The sequence below is a fragment of the Malurus melanocephalus genome, unplaced genomic scaffold (assembly GCF_030028575.1).
Source record: "Malurus melanocephalus ecotype Western Australia unplaced genomic scaffold, MMel_1.1 scaffold_7, whole genome shotgun sequence".
Taxonomy (NCBI): domain Eukaryota; kingdom Metazoa; phylum Chordata; class Aves; order Passeriformes; family Maluridae; genus Malurus; species Malurus melanocephalus.
In genome coordinates, this window is record NW_026623239.1 from 6155036 (window position 1) to 6179330 (window position 24295).

Here is a 24295-nt window from a genome sequence, read left to right on the forward strand (position 1 = left end):
AACCCGTACTGATCAAAAATGAGGAAGGACAAACAGCCACAGTTCAACCATACACTGCTGTGGCTCCTCTGAACTTATGGCGATGAGATGTACTAGCGGCCTGGGGTGTAAGAGTTGGGACGGATRTTTAATCGAGGCCATTGTACAAAAGGGCATCCACCCTACACTGCAGTTGCAATGGCTCACCAACAAGGCTGTGTGGGTCCCGAAATGGCCCCTAAACAAAGAAAAGCTGACCACCCTCCAGACCCTAGTTCAAGAACAGTTACAGCAGGGACWTATTGAACCCTCCACAAGCCCGTGGAATAYKCCTGTTTTTGTGATCAAAAAGTAGTTGGGAAAGTGGAGACTGTTACATGACCTTAGAAAGGTCAATGCAGCAAGGGAAAATATGGGGCACTGCAMCCTGGGATGCCCTYACCTRCAATRATACCTGTGGRATGGGACATTTTAAYTGTTGATTTGAAAGATTGTTTCTTCACCATTCCTTTACACCCTCAGGGTGTACAAAAATTTGCCTTTACTGTACCCTCAGTTAACAATGCTGAACCTGCAAAGAGGTATCAGTGGAAAGTTTTGCCACAAGGCATGAAAAACAGCCCTACAGCAGTTCCTTGGTTCATATTGTTACCATTATATGGATGATATACTGGTAGCAACTCCAACACCAGAGGAATTGGTGAGGATACAACCTCAATTGCTTGCTGCCTTGTATTCATATTCATACTGCAGGTAGCCCCAGAAAAGGTGCAACAGCACCCTCCTTGGAAGTACTTGGGAGTCAAAATCCTGGAACAAACTGCATCATCAAGATATGCAATTTCAAAATTCCATTAAAACCTTAAATGATGCCCAGAAATTGTTGGGAGTTATCAACTGGCTGTGTCCTTATTTAGGCTTAACTACAGCACAATTATCCCCTTTGTTCGATACATTAAAGCGAGTYCTAGACTTAAATTCACCCTGAATCCTGACTCCTGAGGCACAAGAGGCACTGAATGAAGTTYGCCAGGCTRTTTCCATGASACAAGTTTATAGAATTGATCCTTCCAGTGATACCACTGTTTTTATTACCATTCTGGACCTTCATCCTAGAGGTATCGTTGGCCAGTGGAATGACCAGTGGCCTGACCCGTTACATGTTTTGGAATGGAGTTTTTTGCTTCATCAGCCAAAAAAGATGGCCCCTATGGTGTTTGGACTGATTGCTCAGTTGATAATCAAATGCCGTTTGCAGCTCATGGCTAAGGACCCTGAAAAGGTTGTACTTCCAGTACAACAGGAATATTTTGAGTGGAGCTTTGCTAACTCTGCTCATTAACAGGCAGCCCAACAGTGTGGCGCAAAATTTTTTGGGGCAGCTTGCTTAGTCACAAACTGCTGCAATTGGCAAAGTCCACCCTTTTTTCTTTGCATCCAAAAAATAGCTGTGCGCCGCTACAGGGGCCCACAGTTTTTACAGACGGGTCAGGGAGAACTGGAAAGGCTATTGTTACTTGGCAGGATGAGTCTGGGTGGCAGGCCCTGGAAGGCCATGAGTCTGGCTCTGCTCAGCTCGTTGAGTTGAGGGCCGTGACAATGGCATTCCAACGGTTTGCTCATGTACGGTTGAACCTTGTTACTGATTCTGCTTATGTTGCTGGAATTGCCCAGCGCTTAGATTGCTCATTGCTGAAAGAAGTTAMCAATGTGGCTTTGTTTTCCCTGTTGAAATCTTTGTGGTCTGTGGTTCAAGAACAACTGCATCCTTACTACATCCTGCACGTTTGGAGTCACACTATGTTACCAGGGCTTATAGCAGAAGGTAACTCTAGAGCTGACAAGCTCGCTAATCCTGTCTGGGTAGCACCGCAGCCCGACAGTGTGGTGCAAGCTAAAGCATCACATGATTTTTTTCCATCAAAGTGCACATACTTTGCAGAAGCAATTTTCCCTTGCACTCACTCAGGCTTGGGACATAGTCAACTMATGTCCTGACTGGATTTACTACACCTTTGCCGGTGGGTGTTAATCCCAGGGGTTTGCAAGCATTGCAATTCTGGCAGACAGATGTCACTCATATTGCTGAGTTTGGACCTTCTCTTCTGCTATGTGGGCATCTGCTCACTCAGGAGAGAAAAGCCATGATGCTATYGCGTAMTGGCAAGTGGCTTTTGCTGTTTTGGCAGTACCATTGTCCATCAAGATGAATAATGGTCCTGCCTATACCTCTGAGAGGACAAGGAGGTTCTTGCAGTTAAGGGGCGTTACTCACAAATCTGGTATCCCTCATTTGCCCACAGGTCAAGCAATTATCGAACGTGCTCATGGTACCTTAAAGAGTGTTTTGCAAAAACAAAAAAGGGGAGTACCAGGGGAACTCCCACATGCCAGGCTACAAAAAAGCCTTGTATACAATCAATCACCTTACAGTGCCTTCTGATTCTAACATTCCAGTTTTTATGAAGCATTTTCTGTCTTTGCAGTCGGAAGCAGCAGTGACCCTTCCCCAAGGAAAGGTTTGGGTAAGAGACCTCATAACCAAAAACTGGGAAGGTTCCTGGGACCTTATCACTTGGGGGTGTTGGTATGCTTGTGTCTCCACASATACTGGACCTTGCTGGGTGCCAGCACGGATTTATGAAACCTGATTTGAAGCGGGACCAACACAACGACGATGGCACAAGGTAGAGCTCTTTTGGCGAACTCCATCGCCACCTCCATCGTCGCCTGTAGTTGTAGTGGGGAGGGAACAGCACTGATGCCCTCRCTGCCTAAAAGRTATATTTGGGTGCCTCTAGCTCATGCTTTGAATCAATCATCTATGTGTGTGTCACTTGCTACACCTCACTCTCCTTTGCAGACATGCTTGGTGGGGGTGCCATTGCTAAAGTAGACATTAATATGGGCACTAGCGAACGGAACAAGGGGACGAGGGAGAACCAGGTTGACACCAAACTATCCTAATGAATCACAGGAACTAGATATGCTGGGTTCTCTTCACGCATTTGCTTGCGTGACCTTTAATATATCCTGTGCTTGGAATGGGGGGACGCTATGGTGGCACCAAACTGAATGTTACGTCTTTGCAAGCTAGGTATGGTAATTTTTCCACCTGGTGCAATAAGAGCGTGGGTGTGRGGTTTCAGAACAACCTCATGCCATGATGGCTGCCTCCTGGAGTCTTTCTGATATGTGGAGATCGAGCATGGGCTGGCCTCCCATCCAACATGGTGAGAGGACCTTGYACCTTTGGGCAATAAACCATGATGCACCCTAATATCACATTGGCTTACAACATCACACGGTCTTTGCACCAGCAACGCAGAGCGCTCTCAGGGTTCAAACCAGATTGTGTACATGACCTGGAATTTTGGAGTTTTGGCTCAYGGGTGATGGCTTCTCTTTTTGCTCTGGTAGGTACAGCAAATGCTTGGAGGCAGCTTGATAGGCTGAGCTGCTGGCTTGCTAAGTATACTAATGCCACTTTGGCACCTATAGCAGAGTTACTAACTGATGTTAACTCTGTGCATCATGCTACCTTGCAGAATCGAGGAGCTGTCTATTTTTTGCTTTGAGCACATGGCCATGGATATGAGGATTTTGAAGTTCTGTGTTGCATGAATTTATTATACTATTCGAAAWCAGTTTCTGCAAACATACAGAAATTACAGGAATGTGTGAGAATGCTACAAAAGAGTGATAGCTGGATTGATGGGCTGTTTGACAATTGGGGTTTTTCAGGGTTGCTCAGARATACGCTGAAGGTGGATAGAGTAATTGTGCTTGTGGTAGTACTAATGTTGTTGTTGGTGCCGTGTTTGCTGTCTTTTCTGCGAAGGGCCCTGCAGAGAACCAGGAATGCAGCATTTCTGATTCAAAAACAAAAAAGGGGACCTGTGGAGGCTGAAAGCTGGTATTGCAGCCTTGCGGGTTTTGAATCGGAAATGCAACTGATAATAGGGTACTCCTGAGATCTGGAAAAAAAAAGGAGTCTAAAAGTCTGGATAGAGGAGGACGAGACAGAGGAGGATGTTACCAAAGCAACGCGACTGAGCGGCCTTGGCTGCCTCTGGGAAAAGGAGAATGGAATGTTSAAGAAGAGCGGTCAGATAGGGCAGATGCCAAAGACAGAGCAAAATYGCGAGAATTAATGACACCACAGCTTTTGCAACACACCAATCATATGCTGACGAGTAGAGAAGGGGCTSCTAATTAGCCAGTAGATAACTGCCATTTATGCGGAAGGCTTAGTATACACCTGTTGCTAAAYACATAAAAGGGGCTCAGCCCCATAATCAAGCGSTCTGTCTGTGCCTGTGTCTTTTGCTCGTTATTTGTGTCGCGTTGCCTGTCTCTACTGTGACAAGCACACACAACTGATTTTGGTTAAAGTATTTTTTAGATTATTTCTTAGCTATTAAGCCATTTCTTTGGACAGTGATTCTTTAAAAAAAACCTTCAAGTGGTCCAAAAATCTCATCATGACTCCACGCCCTTACCTGTAGCTTTGTAAGGCCTCCTACATTGTACTTTTCTGTCAAGCAAAGACCCTATGGAAGCAGGTAGAAAAAAAYTGTTTCTCCTTTTGATATTATCTATTTCTGAAACAACCAAATAAATATTGGGATGGGTGATTTCAGACTTTCTGTTCTGAATGTATACAATGTCTAAWTTTTTTTTTAATCCAGGCTGAAGGGGACAAAGATACTTAAGGACAGTGCTGTCTTTGGGGTGAAATCTYGGAGTCTAAATACTAAAATGCTATTTTTGGAGGTCAGGGTTTTTCCTTTTGTTTTTCTTCTTAGGGAATTTCCCCCCATTTTGTTCCTAAGGAATAATAACTGGGTGCTTAAGAGAGACAAAAGAAGTTGCCAAGCTCAAGGGAGGAGGGCACCTGGAGGCCCTTTTCCAAGTGAGGGTTTCTCTGGGAAGAGCAGAAATACTGTGAGAAGTGGGTTGGGCAGGCAGCTCTTGCTCTCTCGCACTCGGAGGGGAGACAGATTGCGGTCACCGTGCGAAGAATCCAGCACCACCGCGGGATTTTCGTCTCCAACTTTTCTTCACCTACCCTGAGTATGGCTTTGCTCGTAAGAGCGGCCATTGAACTGAGACTTTATTAACAGCCTACCTCACTAGGACGGATTCTCACCATCTACTCGGGCGCCACAAGGGAAAGCCCGGGACCTGGAACTGCTTCCCTCCCGAAGGAGTCTCTCTCAGCTATGTTAGGGACCTGAGTGGCCGCTGCCCAGTCCCAGGTGTTTTCCTGCCACTGCTCCAATGTTTTCACTGCCACACCGTAACTCACACCCCCTGCCCTGCCGGGAGGTTCCAGCAGCTGCTGCCARGTTTCTGATACATCTCAGCTGCCACCACAGGACTTTGTTCATTCCTGCCTTCCCAGTTTGCTATTCTGAGGTTCCTGCCACACCTCCTTTTGCCATACACAGGGGGCACAGGATCGACTGCCCCTGTGAGTTTTTAAAGGAAGATCATTCTTCACCCATTCCTGCCCGCCATTGCCACATGAGGGGGAGAGAACCCGCGGCACAGCGCCCCCTACCGACGCGGGGGCATCACCGTTCCCGCCCTGCCCGGCCGGGAGCCACCAGCGCCCCTGGCGGCTGTGAGCGGAACTGCAGCACAGGGGAGGGCGGGGGACAGCCCGGAGGGGGCTGGCTTTGGGTTTATGGCTTTGTTTGATTTTGCTGTCGTTGTTGTTTGTTTGCCTTGTTATATATACTAATAAAGAACTGTTACTCCTTTCTATCTTTCTATCTTTCTATCTCTCTACTCTATCTTTGCTTGAAAGCCCTTTGAGTTCAAAGTTATAATAATTCCGAGGGAAGGGGAGTCATATTCTCCATTCCAAGGGAGATTCCTGCTTTCCTCAGCAGACACCTGTCTTTCAAATCAAGACAGCTATATAAAGTGAAAGCAGGAACCTCACACATGTCTGATGAAGCATCCTCTGGAATCACATTTCCCTCTTTACTGTAATAAATTAGTTGTCAAGTGGTGGGGAGTGTGGCCTTTTTCTGTTTACTGAAGAAAATTAAACTAGAGAATTGAAAACAGATCTGTAAACACATATTCYTTCTATGCAGTAAAAATTTCTGTCACATACGTTGCCCAGCTTGGCTAATGACAGAGGGGAACAAAAAAGCTAGTGTGAAAATAATAAAGCTTAACAGGAAAACAGAAGTCTTCATGATGAGAATCACTTTTTTCCTGTAACCTTTCAGAAGTCAGGTTTAGAAAAAGGTCCTGCAAGAGCTGCTGGCTCTGCTTCCCTCAGAATAGAATTACTGTGTAGTAAAATGCTTTTTTTCTGGAAAAAAATGGTTTTTTTTCTGGAAATCAAAATATTATTCCCAGAGGGTTCTGGGGCATAAGAAATACTGTAATTTCAAAACCTACCACTGGTTATGCAGAGTATTTGAGCCTGTTTAAGGATGAGTCACAATTTTCACCTTGCTTTACTGTTGCACATTTTTCGAAGCACAATCACATTAGCAAGTCTCCAGTATATTATGTGCTGTATTTAYACACAGTCATATGGACCCACACATAGAAAATAAATTATAGCCCTCTCAAAGGTAAATCTAATCACTCTCCTTTAAGAAGCTATAGAAAGAAAAAATAAAAAAAAAATTAGTGTGGTTCCAAGTTTTGTAATTGACAATCTTTGTCACTAAAACTTTTCATGACTCCATTATAAAAGCAAAACAACCTAACTGAAGATTTAAACAAACAATCAGTCGTCAGTACAAGTTGATTTCATGCTTTTTTAAGTCAAATTGACCTTTGTAAAGGAAAAACGAAAGAGCAATTCTTGACATTTTGCTGAAAACAAAGAAAACATAATTTAGTGATTTTCATCCAACTGTGGTTAGCTCCAGCTTCACAGTTGCTCAACTCCTTCCAGACCCAAATGATTTGCAGTCCTCACATGCATTAGAAAGCATCCTGAGAGAGCTCTTGTAAGCAGTTATATTCAGATCTCACTTCTAACTGTTGACACATTCCCTCCTGGAAAATAAAATCTGTCACCAAAATTCTACACAAAAAGGAAACATTGACAACATTACATTCACATMCTTTCAAACAAACGGAATTATAAATGAATTTGCAACAGTGTAGTTAACCTTCATGGACCTTTGGTTCACAGATGGAAATACTGAAATCTTGAAGAATKTAATAATATGAGATCGCACCACACAGTGTTTCTGAGCAGGTTGGGTGTTTACATGTTTGCCCTGCAGCTGTCAGAGCACTGTGCTAGTAGATGCAGGCARAGTGAGTGTAATTATGAAAGGTGCTCAATGCTTTGTCTGTGCCCTGACATCACACTGCCTCTGAACAGAACTGAGGTGCTGGAACTCAAAAAGTTGGTCTTTAGAGTCAATTCTGAAAACAGACTGAAGTAATTAAAAATGTTAGGATAGGCTATTTTGCATGCAAGGTCACACCAGTGTGATTATATAGCTGCTGGATYAAGGCCAGTATGCACACAGATGATAAATAACAAGTGAAATACTTTCAGGTTTCTGAAATAAGATTTTCAAATCTCTGCTCACCACTAATGCTTTTTTCCCCCTACTACTACCATATACAGAATTCATTTCTTGGACCATTAGGTTTAGAAATGTCCATAGGATCCCAGATAATTCATCATGAGTATCTTTTACAATAGTATTTAAACTGCTCTTGTTTACAAAGTTAGCATCTTATTTGCTTCTATCAGACCTAGATAGTATATAGATAGTATTACACTGGTGATTTGCATTCGCCCTGAGATAAGGTAATATACCCATCCCAGTTTCTACTTACATAAATATAGCTGAGCAATTTATAGCCGAAATTCTTTCTCTACTCATATCTTACTGCACAATTCTGCACTTAGTATTGTCAGATCTCTTATAATTCCTATTAAGTCATTTTGACTGAAAGTCATTATGTAGGATCCATCAGTGCTCTGAATAACCTGTAACACTTAAATCTTTGTAATCAAACAGCTATGCTATCATTTTTTGTGCCATCCTCACAAGGAAAATTCAAGTATAGATTAATATCAAGATGAACTATTACTATTTTTATATTTTTCTCATTTTATTTTGACYATATTTTTCCCTTAATCCTTACTCCTTCAATTTTATTGTGAAATTGTAGTTAAATACCTGCCTATGAGTTGAACACATTTCTTGCTTTTATTTTGACTGGCTTAGCAGRTAATGGCTTTGACTAATGTGATAACTTCAATACATCCAAACCAGATTTTATTTATAAGTATCTGATCTTCAATTGTAAAATAGGTATGTAAGTAACAGGCTTCTAGTTGTGAAAAATCAAAATACAGTTAGCATATAAAATGTAACTGAACCATTKTTGTAGCACAAAAAGGTTTTGCTGACGTGTAGAAGTCTCCCAGCTTCACGGATTCTTTCTTCATTCTATTCCCAAACACTTTTGAGTTAAAGACTATTTTCATATCATGCCACTGTTCCAAGGAGTTGCTSTTTCTTTTGGCCAACTACCTTCTCTTTAGTCCTGATAGAGCCAAACCAACACCAGGACAAGAGAACATATTCTTAAGCTGCACCAGGGGAAGTTTAGGCTGGACATTAGGAAGAAGTTCTTCACAGAAAGAGTGATTGGTCATTGGAATGGGCTGCCCAGGGAGGTGGTGAAGTCACTGTCCTTGGTGTTGTTTGAGAAAGTCTGGATGTGGCACTCAGTGCCACGGTCCAGTTGACAAGCTGGTGTTGGGTCATAGATTCGACTYGATGATATCAGAAGGTTTCTCCAACCTTGTTAATTCTGTGATTCTTTAGAGGAAAAGACTTCTAGAAAGAATCTGTTCAAGAGTTTCTTTTAGCTAACTTTGCTCTACTTTGGACAACTTCTAATTCTTTATTTCCAAGGCTAGCAAAGTCATGATTAACTGTATTTATAGAACTGCTCTGTCCTCAATGTAAAATAAGCATTTGCAGTTTATATGCATGCAAATTAATACCAGAAATGGGTTTTTTTAACTGCTATTAGGAAAAGCTGCCAAAGACTGGTCTCATGAATGGTTTCAAGATGATTTTAACTGTGTCTATGTAAGTAAACTTGTTAAATTATCTATTTTTTTTTTATATAAAGTTTGGAACTCCTTCAGAACTCAATCATGGCTGTATGCAATAACTTTTTATATCGACAGAAGTTCTTTCGTGCATTATTCTATAAGGACCATATGATTTGATTCTGTAAGGACCAAACGGATTGGATTTTATTTTTCCCACTCTGTACACATTTTTCATACCCCTTCTCTTCTCATAATCTTCCCTTACCAATTCAAAAGTCATCTACAAACCATGGCTATGTGGTGGCGTGTTTGTTTTTCATGGCCTGGTTTTTGATAGTGGGGGAGCCACAGAGGTGGCTCCTGTGAGAAACTGCTGGAAGCCTCTACCATGTCCAGCAGAGCCAATCCCTGATGGCTGTGAAGACKGTCATGCTGTTGGCCAAGTCTGGGCCAATTGGAGATGGTGGCAATGCCTCTGTGATAACATACTTAAGAAGAAATCAAAAAAAATAAAAGGGGACACATTTTTTTCATAGCCAGAGAGGAGAAGGAGGTAAGAACATGTGAGGGAACCAACATGGAGATACCAAGGACAGTGGAGAAGGAGGGGCAGGGGGTGCTCCAGGCACCGGAGCAGAGATTCCTCTGCAGRCTGTGGGTGATGATGACCATGGTGCAGCAGCTGTGCCCCTGCAGCCCATGGGCCCCATTGGGGGATGCAGAGATCCACATGCAGCCCATGGGGGAGGTGCCCATGCCAGAATGGGGGGTGCCTGGAGGGGGCTGTGATCAGTGGGAGACCTGATGGAGAGAGSGAGCCCCTGCTTCCATGCTGGAGCAGCCTGGCCTTGGAGGACTGCACCCCATGGAAGAGTGATCCACTGCAGCAGTTTTGGTAGAGCTGCTGCACATGAGAGTGGAACCATGTTGGAAAAGTTCTTAGAGAACTGTCTCCATGGCAGGGACCCCACAGTGCAGCAGGGGAAGGATTCCTCTCCCTGAACAGTGGAAGAAGATCCTGGTGATGAACTGACCAAACCCCCATGCCCTGTTCCTTTTGCTGTCAGTAAGAAGGAGGGAGGAGTTGAGGGCAGGAACAGTTCAGTCTGTTTTGCACTTGAAGAAGTGTTTTTTTCTCCTAGTCCTTATCTGGACTCATAACCCCTACATTTAATTTTTTTTTTTATTCTCTCTCCTCCACTCAGCTTTGGCAGAGGAGAGAGCAATGAGCAGCTCTCATGGATGCCTGACATTCGGCCAGGGCCAAACCACAACAGATGGTCCTTTAAACTCATATTCCTTCCACACTCATCAGATGGATGACATTCAAAAATTAAACAATTTCCAAAAGTGACACCYGTTTAAAATGTATTCTAAGGATACAATAAAATACAAAGAGGTTGTTACGTTGCACACAYTCCAGGAAAAAAAAGAAGTTAATTAGGTCAATCTTTACCAAAATCCTGTTATTTCAGAGTTACTTCATGAAACACTTAATGATTTCTTAGCTTATCATGGTTTCTGCTAAAATTGTGCATCATTAATATGTCAACTAATAATGAAACTATGAGAGATTAAATCAGTAGAGCATTCACTCTTTCTGCAGTTGGTGTTTGGAGGTCACTGAAGTTGTACATAAAATAAGGATATTTTTTTTTGKTTGCTTTTTAACATGAATTTTAAATGGTCCGAAAAAAGGCCTCATTTGTATTTAYTACAAGGAAAAGGAGAAAACATCCTTCTCATACTAGTGAAACATCAGGCTTCTGGACTACAGAGGGTTCTTGTGCAGGAAATGTGTGGGTTGAAGAAAAGGGAMTGGTTCTTTTCCTAGAAGCTATTAAAACTTCACATGCATTTATTTCATAGAAACATTCAGATCAGCCTCCATAACACAGTGATGTTCAGCATGCACAGAGAAGGTATGCATGCACAGAGACCATTCTGCAGTGCTGAAACATAGGAAATTGAATCTACTGCTTCAAGGTAAATCCTAAAGATAGCTAATGTCTTATTTAAACTTTCCTGTTTATATAATTCCCAGATTTTGGGGATTTATCTTTAGCACCATATTTGGTGCTTTCCTAAAAAATTGGCTCAGTTCATGTAAGAGATTGTAATCTATCACAATGAATAGGTTGTGAATAAAGTTTACCAAATGTCAAACCATAGAACCACAGAAAAAACCTGGCTGGACAGGTCATCTGAAGGTCATTCAGTCAACTCAGAGGGCCAGTCCACTAATCAGGTCAATATAACCTTGGCCAGATGATTTTCACAACTCTACAACAGTGGAGGTTCCAAACCTCTTGGTCAGAAACAGTTCCAGTTCCCTACTTCCTTCTCATGAAGTATTTTTCCTGATGTCCAGTCTGAACCTCCCATGCCAAAGTTTTGTAGCATATGCCCTTGCTGCTGTCACCTGGGGCTATTAAGAGAGTAGAGTGGAAGAGTATAGAAAATGTAATTTTTTAACTACCTTCAAAATTTTTTCATGCTGGTATTACGTTTTCCATTGGTGTCTTCCTCACCTGACTAAACAAACTTAGCTCCTTCAGGCWCTGTTCAAAGGACATGTGCTCCACACAGGCCTCTGATCACTGTGGTAGCCGTCTCGTGGACCCTTATAGTTTCTCAATGTCTCGTGGAGACTCCAAAACTGGATAGAGTTTTCAATGTGTGACTTCACACTGAGTGGACAAGCATGATAACTCAATCTGCTGGACAATTTCCTTCTGGTGCAGCCTGATATGTGCTTTAATGAATTTCCAAGAGGAATTCCATTTCTCTAGTGCTGTCAGTCCCCCAGTTTCCTGAAGTTATGTTTTGCTTTCCTGAAATTTGAGAATAATCTTGTATCTTTCTTTGCTATCATGCTTATTCTCCATCACATCAGCGCTTTTCGTCTTAAATTAATGGTACAAAATTTAGTAGTTTAAATTTAAAGGCAAAAAAAGACATTGAGTCTACATTATGATCCTACCAACATATTTCTTTTACAGGAGTTATTGGGGGGGAAAAAAAGGAGGAAAAACCGTTTATGGTAGCATGAAGAAATTGGCAGAAATGCAAAACAAAAGATGAGTGATAACAGATGCCAAACCAGCTTGGTAGTTTTTTTTATTCTTCACAGTAACAAAAGTTGTCGCGCACTGAAGGATGTGGAAAATAAAAAGAACACATCTGATCCCTAGTATCCTTTTCAGTGGATATACTTCCACTGATTGAAGCAGTATGTTATAGTTGCATTTCTCACTTGTTAAGTAYGGCATAATTCTGGCCATTACTAACACCTCCTGAGGAGAATGGTTAAAAAAGCTTTTTCTATTGCATCTTTTAAACTTTATTTTTCTTTCTAAAACTCTGGCATCGTGATTTCTCTTACCATATTGGTGTTTAGATACTTTTCCTGAAATACACTACTAATGTAAAGTTCATCAAGAAAGGATGAAGAAATGTCATAAATGCTAAAAAAATTAAAATATTTAATTACARTATTTGTTTTTAAAAAATACATTATAGTCACATTTTCCTGTTTTAAGTGTGTCACTGAAAAGTCTAAATGCTTTTCTGTGATGATGATTAGTTGAAAATGCAGTAAATCAAAGCCCATTTCAGTACCTTCTTTCACTGTGTATTATTTAAACACATTATAAACACATCTCTACACACAAACTACTTTTTTGACATCAATTTTGCATGTATATTTAAGAGACATTAAGTTCTATCCTAACAATGCTTCCTGTGTTTACTTGACACTGCACACTTTTTCTTTTGTTTTGTCTTCAGCTATAGACTGATTTTGGGTCCATTATTTATGGACTTGAATAGCTAAATGGAATATTTTACCATAATTTTATAAGTAATTACAGGATTAACATGTTAACACCCAGGTTTTGGATTSTAACTTGTCTTTAAGAAAGAAGTCATAAACATAGATAAAGGGATATAAAATTAAATATTGCTTTCTCTGGGTAATCAAGCCTCTTGGACAGCTTTGTATGTTTTTACAGCTACTATAATGTATACCAGTGCTACTGTCCAATCAGGATTGCAGCCCAGAAGTTTACCTGATAAACTCTCTCAAAAGTTACAAGCTTTATTTGCTTCATTTTAGTTACCTTAAAAAAATGCACATACTGAACAAACTTTCAAGGTTAAGTGGACAGCTCTAAGTATACTATTATGTTTCCTTCCAGGTAAGAATCCAGGCCTCTGGAAATTGCATTATTGAACACATGTCAAAATGCAGTGCTGCTTGCTTTGGATGGGTCTTTTATTTTGTGTCTAGGTAGTATTTGAATTGTTTGGCCTGTGTTTAATTGTGTGTGGTTTATGCACTGAGCTGACAGAAGATTTGGCTGGACTATATATACTTGAACAAGCATATGTCCTTTTCTTGATATTCTGGATATAAGTTGCCAACTTATCTTGGCATACTATGAGGCCTTCAGTGTTTTTTGTTGGGCTTATCTGCAGCATAGAACACCTTTTTGCAAAATCTGTAGGCAGCCTTTTAGAGCCCAGTACATTTCACTTACTTGCATCTCATGTCTGTCTAGTGGATCTAGTGGATYTAGTACTGGATTTTGTTTAGTTTGGTGTGGCTTTGACAATCAGAACCACTGCATGGGATCCTCTAGTACCTCTGATTCATCAGAGCAGGCGCTTTAGGAAGATGTCATTAAACACAGGAAGTGAGCCTATTTATAGTGGAGGCCCGCTCTGTGTCCCCTGGCTACCTCCCAGAGTTGAATAGTATGTTCTAGGAAAAAATACATATTTGATTTGAAACCGGTACTGGTATGAGCTTTATAAACTGTGTACTTTTGTTTATATACTCTTTCCTGTGTAACATAATGAAGCAACTTACAAAACAATGTCTCTTTACTTCTTTTTACTATCACAATGTGTGGTATTTTTTAAACTTAAATTTTCCTTTTAAAACTCTGCCATCTTTTTTTCTCTTACTATATTTTCTATTTTTTTTAATAGGGTATTCCTCATTATAATATTTTGTTGGTTTTTTTGCCAACATACCTATTAATTTTCTTTGCTATCTTAATTCCTTTTCTACTGAAGCTAGCCTTTCCTCCCATTCTAGCTAGTCCCTGCTATTTTAATTATTTTTATTAATTATTTTAATTAATGGAGTTTGATGAATCATATCTTCTCTAGTCAATGTCATGTTTGAATGTGCACCTATTCACTTGTTTTTTGTAACCCATACTTCTTGTTAAAGGCTTTTCAGCTTACCTGAACCCCTGAATCCCCTGCAATCTACTACAAATAAGTTGATTTTTAGAACTTTTTGCGTTAGGCAAGTCAGCCCATTTGCCCAGTCTAGAAAACCACCAATCAACTCTTACTTCCAGATTTTTCCTATGTTTCTTGGGAAAAGGTATTTTATATTTTGATGTAATTATATGGACATGAGTCATCTGGTATGCTAAAATATAACAGGCAGACAATCCTTATCTGCATTACCAAAATATATAAGGATTTTTTGAATACTGTTGCCACTAATGGGATACCTATGAGTTAACATTTGCTTTTCTCCAATATAAAATTCCTGAAAAWTGGTGGTTTTATACTTTTGATAAGTAATATCACAGTATTTTGTAGGAGTAACATTTTGATTCAAAATTATTTGAAATTATTGTRTTGAAAAATTTAATTAGTTTATTGCTGTGAGAGGAGAATGCTGGGGCTTATCAAAAGAAAACCATGACAGGGGCAGCTGTGGTATACCTAATCTCTTATAACTTACAGTGTACATACACTCTAAGTTATAAAGATAGAGGATGGAGGTCTGTAGTGCAGCTTCCTGGAAATATTTTGCCAAAGAAATATATAGATTATACTGAGAAAATCGGCTGCAGGCAATAATCTAGGAAGAGGTCTGAAGCCTCATTTCAACCTCTTTACAAGGAGGTTGAAATGAGAACAATGGGAAGAGATCCACACATCACCCTGAACTTTGGATCTATCGAATGCAAATACGCTGCTGTTAACTTCAGATATACAAATCAGAAACACTCCCCTAACTGCGTGAAAAACACAGTGATTGTTTAGATGGCTRTAGCACATGCAAAACAGTTTGTAAAATCCCAGCAACTTGAGAGAAGTACTTAAGATAGCTTATTCTTTCACTCCTGACCCCAGAAAACAAGTTTTGTGAATAAATCCACAATAACAATCATAAATTAAGATTGGTAAACATTTTTTTTGAAAAGGAAATGTTTTTTTTCTGTTTCTCAAGGGAAATGATGAGCAGAGGCTTTTAACCTAAGAGCAATGGAGTATGTTTCTGCATCAAAGATGCTGTCTGGGTAGGACAACTGGGAGCATACTGCTAAGGAATTCAAAATATCATATATCCCAAACATGCTTCTTATCCTTTTTCTTTACTGGGTTTCTAAATGTACCTTTTATTTTGTAAATTACYTACTGCAATGCCACACAGCTATTTGCATGTTTATTCCTGAAGTTATAGGGAAAGGGATGCTTTCCCCTCCATGTACTAGAATAGCTCATGCTATAAACTTGTCTCTGACAGGAACCATTTCCTGCAGGAAGTGCTTGGAAACAATTTGTCCTGAGTGGATGACTTTTCAAGCAAGTGTATATCCTAGGAAATGCATGTCATAAGGCTAAACAAACAATGGATAACACTCTGTCCTTTCAGTCTCCTGCGTTGGATCCATTTGGACATCCAACACATTTTAATGGGTCACATTCGGATTAGTTATGCAGTSCATAGCTCCTGAGCAGCAGGCAGCCAGGCCTCTGATGCTTGTCAACTATTTCATGTTCTCTTTTCTGTTATGAAAAAGCTCTTAATGAACAATGAATTGCTTTCTAGTTGATACAGGGCTTTTTGTATAACAGAAATGCTCATTGATAAATAGTAAACTCACCTTTTATTGCAGAAGAAGGGCCTTCTTTTAACAATCATTAAGTCTGACAGCTGATAAAGACATGGGAATAAGATGCTAACAGAATACACTAAAAGACAGCTATCTATCTATCCACTATCAGGTCCCATTTTCTTTCCCRGTCAGAAACAGATGGGCTGAGTTTAAATCTTCAAAGGACACTGGACATGACTGTCCATGGGCTGGCTCTGCACAGCCCGTGGGTCAAAATGACTCTCAAGAGGAAGTGTATACTCCCCTAGACAGCCCTTCATCAGAGGCAGCATGGTCTAAAAAACCTTTCTGAAACTACAGGAAAACCTCCAATTCTTTTCAGTATTTGTAATACACAATTTTCTTCTACACAGAGTTTGTTGCATACTAATATTTTTTCTAAGTTAATTAGTTATATCCGGTTATTTGATGAAAAGCATAGATTAAGGAAATTTACAAACTTTTCACCTTGTTCTTTCCCTGTCTTCCATTTCATGCTGCAGCCTGGTCACCTGAATCAGTTTTTCTATTTCCTGATTAGATAAATCCTAACTTTAAAAGAGGAAGATATTTTATATGGGACATTTATTTAAAATGTGGGGGCATTCCAGGAAATACTTTTCAAACTTGTTTTATTATGGGGATTTACAAAGCACTGAAGACAATCAAGTACTGAAACAATTTTAAAACTGTAGTACTGTGAAAGAGCTAATCTATTTTTTAAACTTCTCTCAGGGTACACAACACTAAAAACCTTTTTTCCCTTTTAAATATGTGGTAATTTTATAGTCAAAAAAACAGTGAGTAAATAGTTATTAAAGGTAGTGGATACTGTCATATTACATTTCCTGTCACAAAAATCCAGCAAAGGATAAAAAATTCTTTTAAAGTATGGAGTACAAGTTATTAAGCTCCTCAGAGATGAAAAGAAAGTTTTTGTTTACTAGTGTTTAAGTCAGAGCTCCAGATATGCATGATTTAATTTAAAATAATAAACAGGAAGAGATCATGCATTTGAAATTTTTGCACCTCCTTTAAATAAAGAAAAATTTATTTTATATTTCAGATTTTACTGAATCTCTAGGGCTAGAAATAATAAAAATAATAGGTTTCTCTCCCTGATGTGGAACATTCAATGTAACTTGAATAGAGATGCTTAATTTTCTTCTGCAGGCCTTTTGTCATATGCATTTATTTGACCAGTATTAATAATTATCAAAATTAGCAAAAAGTCAAAATAATTGATCCTGATACAAAAAAAGGCCACATCTATTGGTGAAGCAGAGTCAATATATGTCAATATACACAGAATAGTTAAATGACAAGATATACAGAGAAGTCAAATATAGGGAGAACAAGGTACATTTTTTTCTCAATTAAAAAAAAATTCTGAGATGTTAATTTTGCAAATATTTCATTATTGCTTAAGGAAAGCCCCATCTTTTGAATAGAAATTAAATCTATTTTGCAAAAAAAGTATTTTTTATTATTTTTTACAATTAATTAATTGTTTTAATATTGGGAAATAAAAGGTGCCACAGATATTTTAGTTATAAGAAAATAAGACGGGCATACTGGAGTCCAGAAAAACTTACCGTCCAAATATTTTGATATATACTTTTAAATCTCCTGCTAGTTTCACTRTTTTCAGACATCAGAACATTTTTCCATCTGAGACATAATTATGTCTACTCTGTAAGTAATTTTGCAATGTGCAATATGGTATTAAATGCAGTGCAATGCATTATTGAGCCAGTGGAAACACTTATATATGTAAAATTTTGGCAAGGGCTATTTAAATTTTTTATTAATAAAGACAAACATTTAGTCTTTATTTATTTCTTTTTTCAATAAAGGTTCTCTGCTTTGCCAATATATATGTTATATGAGAAAATCTAAGCCTCAAGGCTCACCTCTCACAATGGAAAAAAATCAGTCTTAGGACTATATAATCTAAAATTCTAGGKTTTTTTTAGTACTGTCATTATTAGAATTATAATATTATAGAAAATAATATTAGAATTAGAACATTAGAACATCTACAGGAAGTTGAAATACTCAGTGATTTTGCAAAGGCTACAGATACTCTGGTTTTACCCATATAATTATCTCAGTAACACTTCACATACATAAGCAAGAAATTTTCTTTCTGAGTGTATTAGCTATGAAATAAAATCTATGCAATTGCACTGCTATTGTTCAAAAACAATGCATCCCTTGTTTTAATATGCATTGTACATGTCAGTTTGAGAARTAAACAGAATACACAATTACCACTTCCACATTGTCTCGGTGAGGTACTGGATGATGTTCAGCTGGTGAAGCCAAAATAACAAACGTGAGTGGAGAAAATGGCGCCATCAGGCACAGGGTCTTACCTGCAGGCTGTTGAAGATGATGAAGAACACTAACAGCCAGAGGTGCCGGTAAGCCATGTGCAGTCCTCCCCACAGCCAGGTGATGGAAATCAGGGCAAAAAGATACAAAACCAAGGGGATCTCTGCAAACCACAAACACAGTCTGTCAGCTGGTGAGCCTGGGGAAAAACACTTTTTAGAGCATTACTGACACAGGACATGGTTTTGCTGTCTCTGGCTAAACTTGGAGTTTGTTCTGCAGTGGTGGACAGCCCTTCTCCTGCCCTAGCTGGGTAGGGGTCCCGGGCTTCTAGAACCCCACCCCAGGATGAGAAGAGAAGCAGAAGGACACTGTCAAGAGGCTAGGAAGTGAGGGGAGCAGTGGGAGCATAGCCCAGCTCAGCAAACCAAGTGGTGGAAAGAGCACAGGCAGAGTCAGAAAAAATGCTGAACTTTGGAGAAGAATGGCAGAGCTCTGAAAATTTTGAGAAAAAAAATGGATTTCTAAGAATTCAGAGGACAGGGAAAAGAAGAAAAGTATAATAGATACATAAACACCTCTGACACCTCGAGCCTCTYGTAGGAAATTATAAGAACAGCGTATTCTTTGATTTGTTTTTATTTTTCCCTTTAAGTCAAACTTAAGACATGTGACCTTATACAGTTCAGAGTGACAAACTCCACTCAGTACAGGAGTCTATATCCCAAGATAGACTTTGAACCAGAAACTTCATTCACCTTCAAAAGTATGTGCAGAATCTGTCTTTAAGTATGCACATATACATCAACATTTTATGTTCCCACTGTAAAGCATAAAAGATTTAGGGAATGCTGGCAGGAAGATGTCTGCATGGACAAAGTTTGCAATAAAGAAAGCAAAAGTTAGTTTTCATCGCCACGTGTTTCTCCTACTGACAAGAGCCAGCCCCTGAGCTGACTGTGTTCGCGCAAGAATACAGAGTCCATGTTTACCAGGTCTGCACACATCAGGGGCAGAGGTGTTCGACCAGGCATTGCCCCTCTCCRTACTAGTTATGCAGCATAAGCAAACAGTGGGGATGTGCTTTTGAAGGGTGTTGTTCCAGAAACACCAGTTTGGGAGCCCTTTGGCCATTTTGTTTAATACTGTAAAACTAGTAAGGGCCTTCTGAATGTAGGCAACATCCCAACTCATATAAACATAATACTTTAACAAGAAAAAGTGTAAAGATGCCTGCTTTTTCCTACATGCTGAATATTGGTACAGTTTATGGTTATTTTTTTCTTCATTGGTAACAATTGCCTCGTTATCAGTCTTGTAAAGGGCTAATTGTAGACTTGAAACTTCGGCAGMATTTAAAGCCTTGGATGTCTGAGTTCTCTATACCCATTTGTTGTACTTTGATCAAACAAAAGCTCGATAACTAGAGCAAATATATCAGAAAAGAGGCAACAAATTCTTCCGTTTGTAAAATCAGCATTGCACAACAGAAAAAGGATGCCAATAAATAGCCTTGATGAACCAAATGAACCAAAATAGTATAATTATTTCTAGTTTTTTCATATGAAAATAAAACCAACAGCCCCCTCTCAAACAAACCCAAAGTGATTCTGAGCCTTCACTGACATGACCTTTATTCTAAGTCCAAGTGCAAGCATTTGCGTCTACACTACTTGGATAAACCTAGAAGATAAGACTGATATGCAGCAGTCAGCTCAATGTMACTGTGATGTAACTGAGACACTGACAAGGGTATTATATAACCCAGCCATCCTGGTTCACATTTTTTGTACACAGCTATCACACCATTTTTTAGTACTAGGAATGATGGAAGGTTTTATTTAAACAACAGGCAGTCCACATGCTCCTTAAATACATCTGAATGCATATGCACATGCATATATCATTGACCTGACTGTTCATGTCTTTCCCTAAAATATCTCCCCTTTTTCTTACTATAAGCTCAAGAAATACTGACAGTTTTGACAAATTCAATACAGAAAAATTGTGCACCTTGTGGATCACTAACTGCAGGTTTTTAGAGTTTGAAAACTTACCATAGTCCAGCTTGTTATTTGACTAGGTGAAATTACATACATGCAATTTACCAAAAAACTAGATGTGTCTACTGTTTGTCAGTCCTTCCTCATTGCTGAGAATAGATAATTTCCTTATTAACTTACCTCTAAAATTACTTTTTCTGCATTGCTTTCTCTTCTGAGGGCTGCAGTACATTGTAGTAAGTTATTAAGTGTGGTAAAACTGTAGTTTACTACAGTGGGGGGGCCCTTAGAGTGAACACAAGATTTCATACAGTGATTCACATGAAAGCAATGATGGTGAGAACTTGAAAGATAGACTGCAATATTTTCATGACAGGTTTGGATYAGATTACAAAATTAATGAACTAGGAAAAATATGAAGATGAAGGGAAAATTTAATTACCTCATCAGGAATCTAAAAGGAATTGGTTATAGAAAAAGTTTACCTGCCTTGCCTTCAAGAAGGGACCAAAAAAGTTTACTAGATATGATACTTCTCCTGGCAATCCTTCCATTTACAGCTCAGGAGCTTTCTGAACCAGGCACAGGGCTTTTTTTTTTTTTTTTTTTTTTTTTTTTTTTTTTTTTTTTTTTTTTTCTTTTTTTTTTTTTTTTTTTTTTTTTTTTTTTTTTTTTTTTTCTTTTTTTAATTTTTTTTATTTAGTAATCTTCAGGAGACTTTTCATTCACAAAATCATGTTTAACTTATTGAACTTTGATAGTTCAGAGGAACTACCACAGCAAGGAACTCTAACATCATAAGATTCAAGTAATAAAATGCGAGTTTGCCCAGCTGAAAAAAACCTGTCAGCTTTGTGTTTGATCTTTGGTTTCCTTACAGTAGAAGCAGGAACAAGAAACAGGAGGAAACAAAACATGGAACTTTTCCAAACATTTATGATTTCATCTACAGTATTTTTAAATTTGCAACAAACTAAACCTTCACAATTCTATATTTCTGAAATAAACCTCAGAGAAAAAAAAGACTGGTGACATTAAAGTTTCATTCTCTGTTGCATTATAAGGAATCTGAGGATGTCCCTGCTCATTGCAGGGAGGTTGGACTAGATGGCCTTTAAAGGTCCCTTTCAACCCAAACTATTCTATGATTACATGGTTTGTACTGACTTACTAAGAGAAATAATCTCATGATGAGGCTCACATGTCCACACCCWCACTTACTGCAACCTAAGTAGGCTATTTACTGAGGTCCACAAAGAATTTTAACTGCACAGGACTGTGGTTCCAGTCATCCTGTGCATGACTTATTCAGAAATGAGAACTGCAACACTTGTCACATTTGTATGCTTGAAATGATTGGAAAAATGGTGATAGATTTTAGAACACAGGATTAAACTGCTTGAAATTTCTATATAGCTGGAGTCAGGACTAAATTCTGCCAGYTGAATAGCACTGCTTCAGACACTGCAGTGAAAAAAAATAAAAGAGAAATTATTTTCCAGTATCAGATGCATCCTGTCCATCAGCTCTCTTTATATGCACAATATACCTGTTTTCAGTATCATGGGAGGGAGATACCTGACAGGCTCTGTGTCTCAGAGTGCTAAGAGCACTTTGGCCTCTTGGTAGTCCAAGGCTTGGAGGATGAGTAGCACTGAAGAAGCAAAAAGTGGAAGCAATGTGAAGAGGATCAAGAAGACGAGGAGAAGCCTCACCCCATGATGCACTGTCACACTTTTGATGGCTCTTCTAACAGTAAATTAAAGATTGAGGTGGGTTCATATATGGCATTGTAATTTCACCTAGTGAAGGGACAGTTCCCATGGTTAAACTCTCATCCCTGTGATGGTCAGCCTACTGATCATGAACAAACAGTCTGATGGTACCTACTACAACTATTTTACCAGGGAGGGAAGAAACAACGGATATCCTCCTGTATAATATCAGTCAACAATTGCTCATGATGCATAACAAAATGGTTCTTGAAAAAAGCCTTTGGCTTTTTGGGKTTTTTTTTACTTAAAAGTTAGCAAAATCAACGCACAAGCACTTAGACAGAGAGAAAATCTACTATCTGAATTAACCACCAACTCACTTACCAAAAGACATCAAAGCATAAGTAAGTATAAACTCTATGACACCGGATATTATTTTGAATATGTAGTGTATTTGAATATGTAGTGCTTTGAAGTAGCAGAATGTGTTTTTGCAGAAAATATCAAGATCATTTAACTGTGGAAAATAAAGAATGAACTGTGCTTTAATAATGTATTAAAATGTCTGTGTTCTGATCACCAAGTTGGTCCATATTATGTCTTTTTCTTTTTTTTTTTTTAAATAAATAAGAAATTCAATAAAAGAAGGAATTTAATAATACAGCTTTAATTTTCTTCTGAGTTTACTTATAAATATTTATGATGTGTCTTCTCCTCAGGCTGTTAAACTGATAATGCAGCTTCAATTGCTTTTAAAAGTTCTTGGCTAAACATGAAGACCTGCTGTAAAATCTGGAAGATCTTTACAAATGTTTTTTTACCAGATGACTGAGGAGAGCATGTGGGAAATCTAAATTAGTAAAATTTTTACAGGCTATTGCTCAAGAAGTCATCAGTTAAACTTAGCAATGTAAATATAAAAATGCCACAAACCCCTTTTTTTTTTAAAAAAAAGCTTGAAAAACAGTGTTCCAAATCCTGCTGGCTCTGTTTTCAATTGTTTTTGACAGCTGCTGYGAAAAAAGTGCAGTAACAGGATTTTGTGGCCAAAGCAAATGTAAAAAAAAAAGAACAAACAGATTTCTCTCATAAAGTTCAAAGAAGAAAATATCGCCACCAAGAATATGCAATCAATGAGTTATAGCAAAACCACTGATTACTGATTTTGAATGTTAAATGTGCAGAATTTAATAGTATCAGATACTGAAGACCAGAAATCTGGTAGCTTCATGTCCATGAAATTCAACTGGAACAAAATTTTCATTGATAGTTTGTAGAAATAGGAAGTAACAAATGTGCTAAAATATAATTCTTTGTTAATTTATATTTTTTTATCTGCTGGCAAGAAAAATCTTGAAATTAAAAGATACTTTGTAAAAGAAAAACACATCTCCAATTAAACATAAGCAACACATCACTACTTCAAAATCATAGAAGACTAGCCTCTCTAACCTTTGCACTAAATCCCAGGGCTTTGATAAGTTTTCACATACATGTTGTGGCTTTAAACCCTTTTTTACCTGATCTGAGTCATGGCACCAAAAATGTCGTGGTTTGAACTTGACCAAAAGCCAAAAGCAMTGCACCCACAACATTCCCTCCCTTCCCCCCACCAGAGAGAGAGAAGGGAGAGCAAAAGCCCAATTAACACTAAAATTTATGGCTTTCAGATAACATAACATAATTGAGAGAAAGATACATATATGCTCCAGAAAATGGTCAGACAGGCTGAATAACTTAAGTTGCAAATTAGATTTATTACTAAAAACTACTAAGAATACTACTGCATCTGGGAGGTGAGCAAAGATACCAAAAAAATCACAAGGAGAAGAAAAATAAAAATGGACATTTTAAGACACCTGTTATTCTTTCCGTGGACCTGTCTCTGTCTCAGGTCATCCCTCTCCACCCACCATGTCTTCCCGCGTCAAAGAGGGGCAGGAATGAAAGTCTAACATAGATCAAACTACTCAATACRGTTATCGTCCAGCATCATAGGAGAAGCATTCTTACAGCTCYAAGCTGTGGAAGGTCTTTTCCCAAGAAACAGTCAGTGTATAACTRCTGATGGCATGGCATTCTTTTCTTTACCGCATGGGAGAAAGAAAAGAATGTTCTTCAAGGCCAAACTGTGTTGTTTTGGCGGCGTTAAGACCACTATCACAAATCTCCTGGCAGAACACAGCTTCTTCTAAACATCCACTTACTTCAGATATGGGGCGGGGGTATCTCTTCCGTCCCCACAGAACACAATTTCTTCTTAGCATCAACTCACTT

The 24295-nt window shown here is 38.8% G+C and overlaps 1 protein-coding gene across 1 annotated transcript in view; it reads right to left on the bottom strand.

Moving 5' to 3' along the window:
- The window catches only part of ADGRV1 (adhesion G protein-coupled receptor V1), a 282213-nt gene that overhangs the window by 30276 nt on the left and 227642 nt on the right, over positions 1-24295 (bottom strand). The window contains exon 88 of the mRNA XM_057373001.1: positions 18342-18463. Within this exon, the coding sequence (XP_057228984.1) occupies positions 18342-18463 (122 nt within the window). The remainder of the gene's footprint in view (positions 1-18341; positions 18464-24295) is intronic.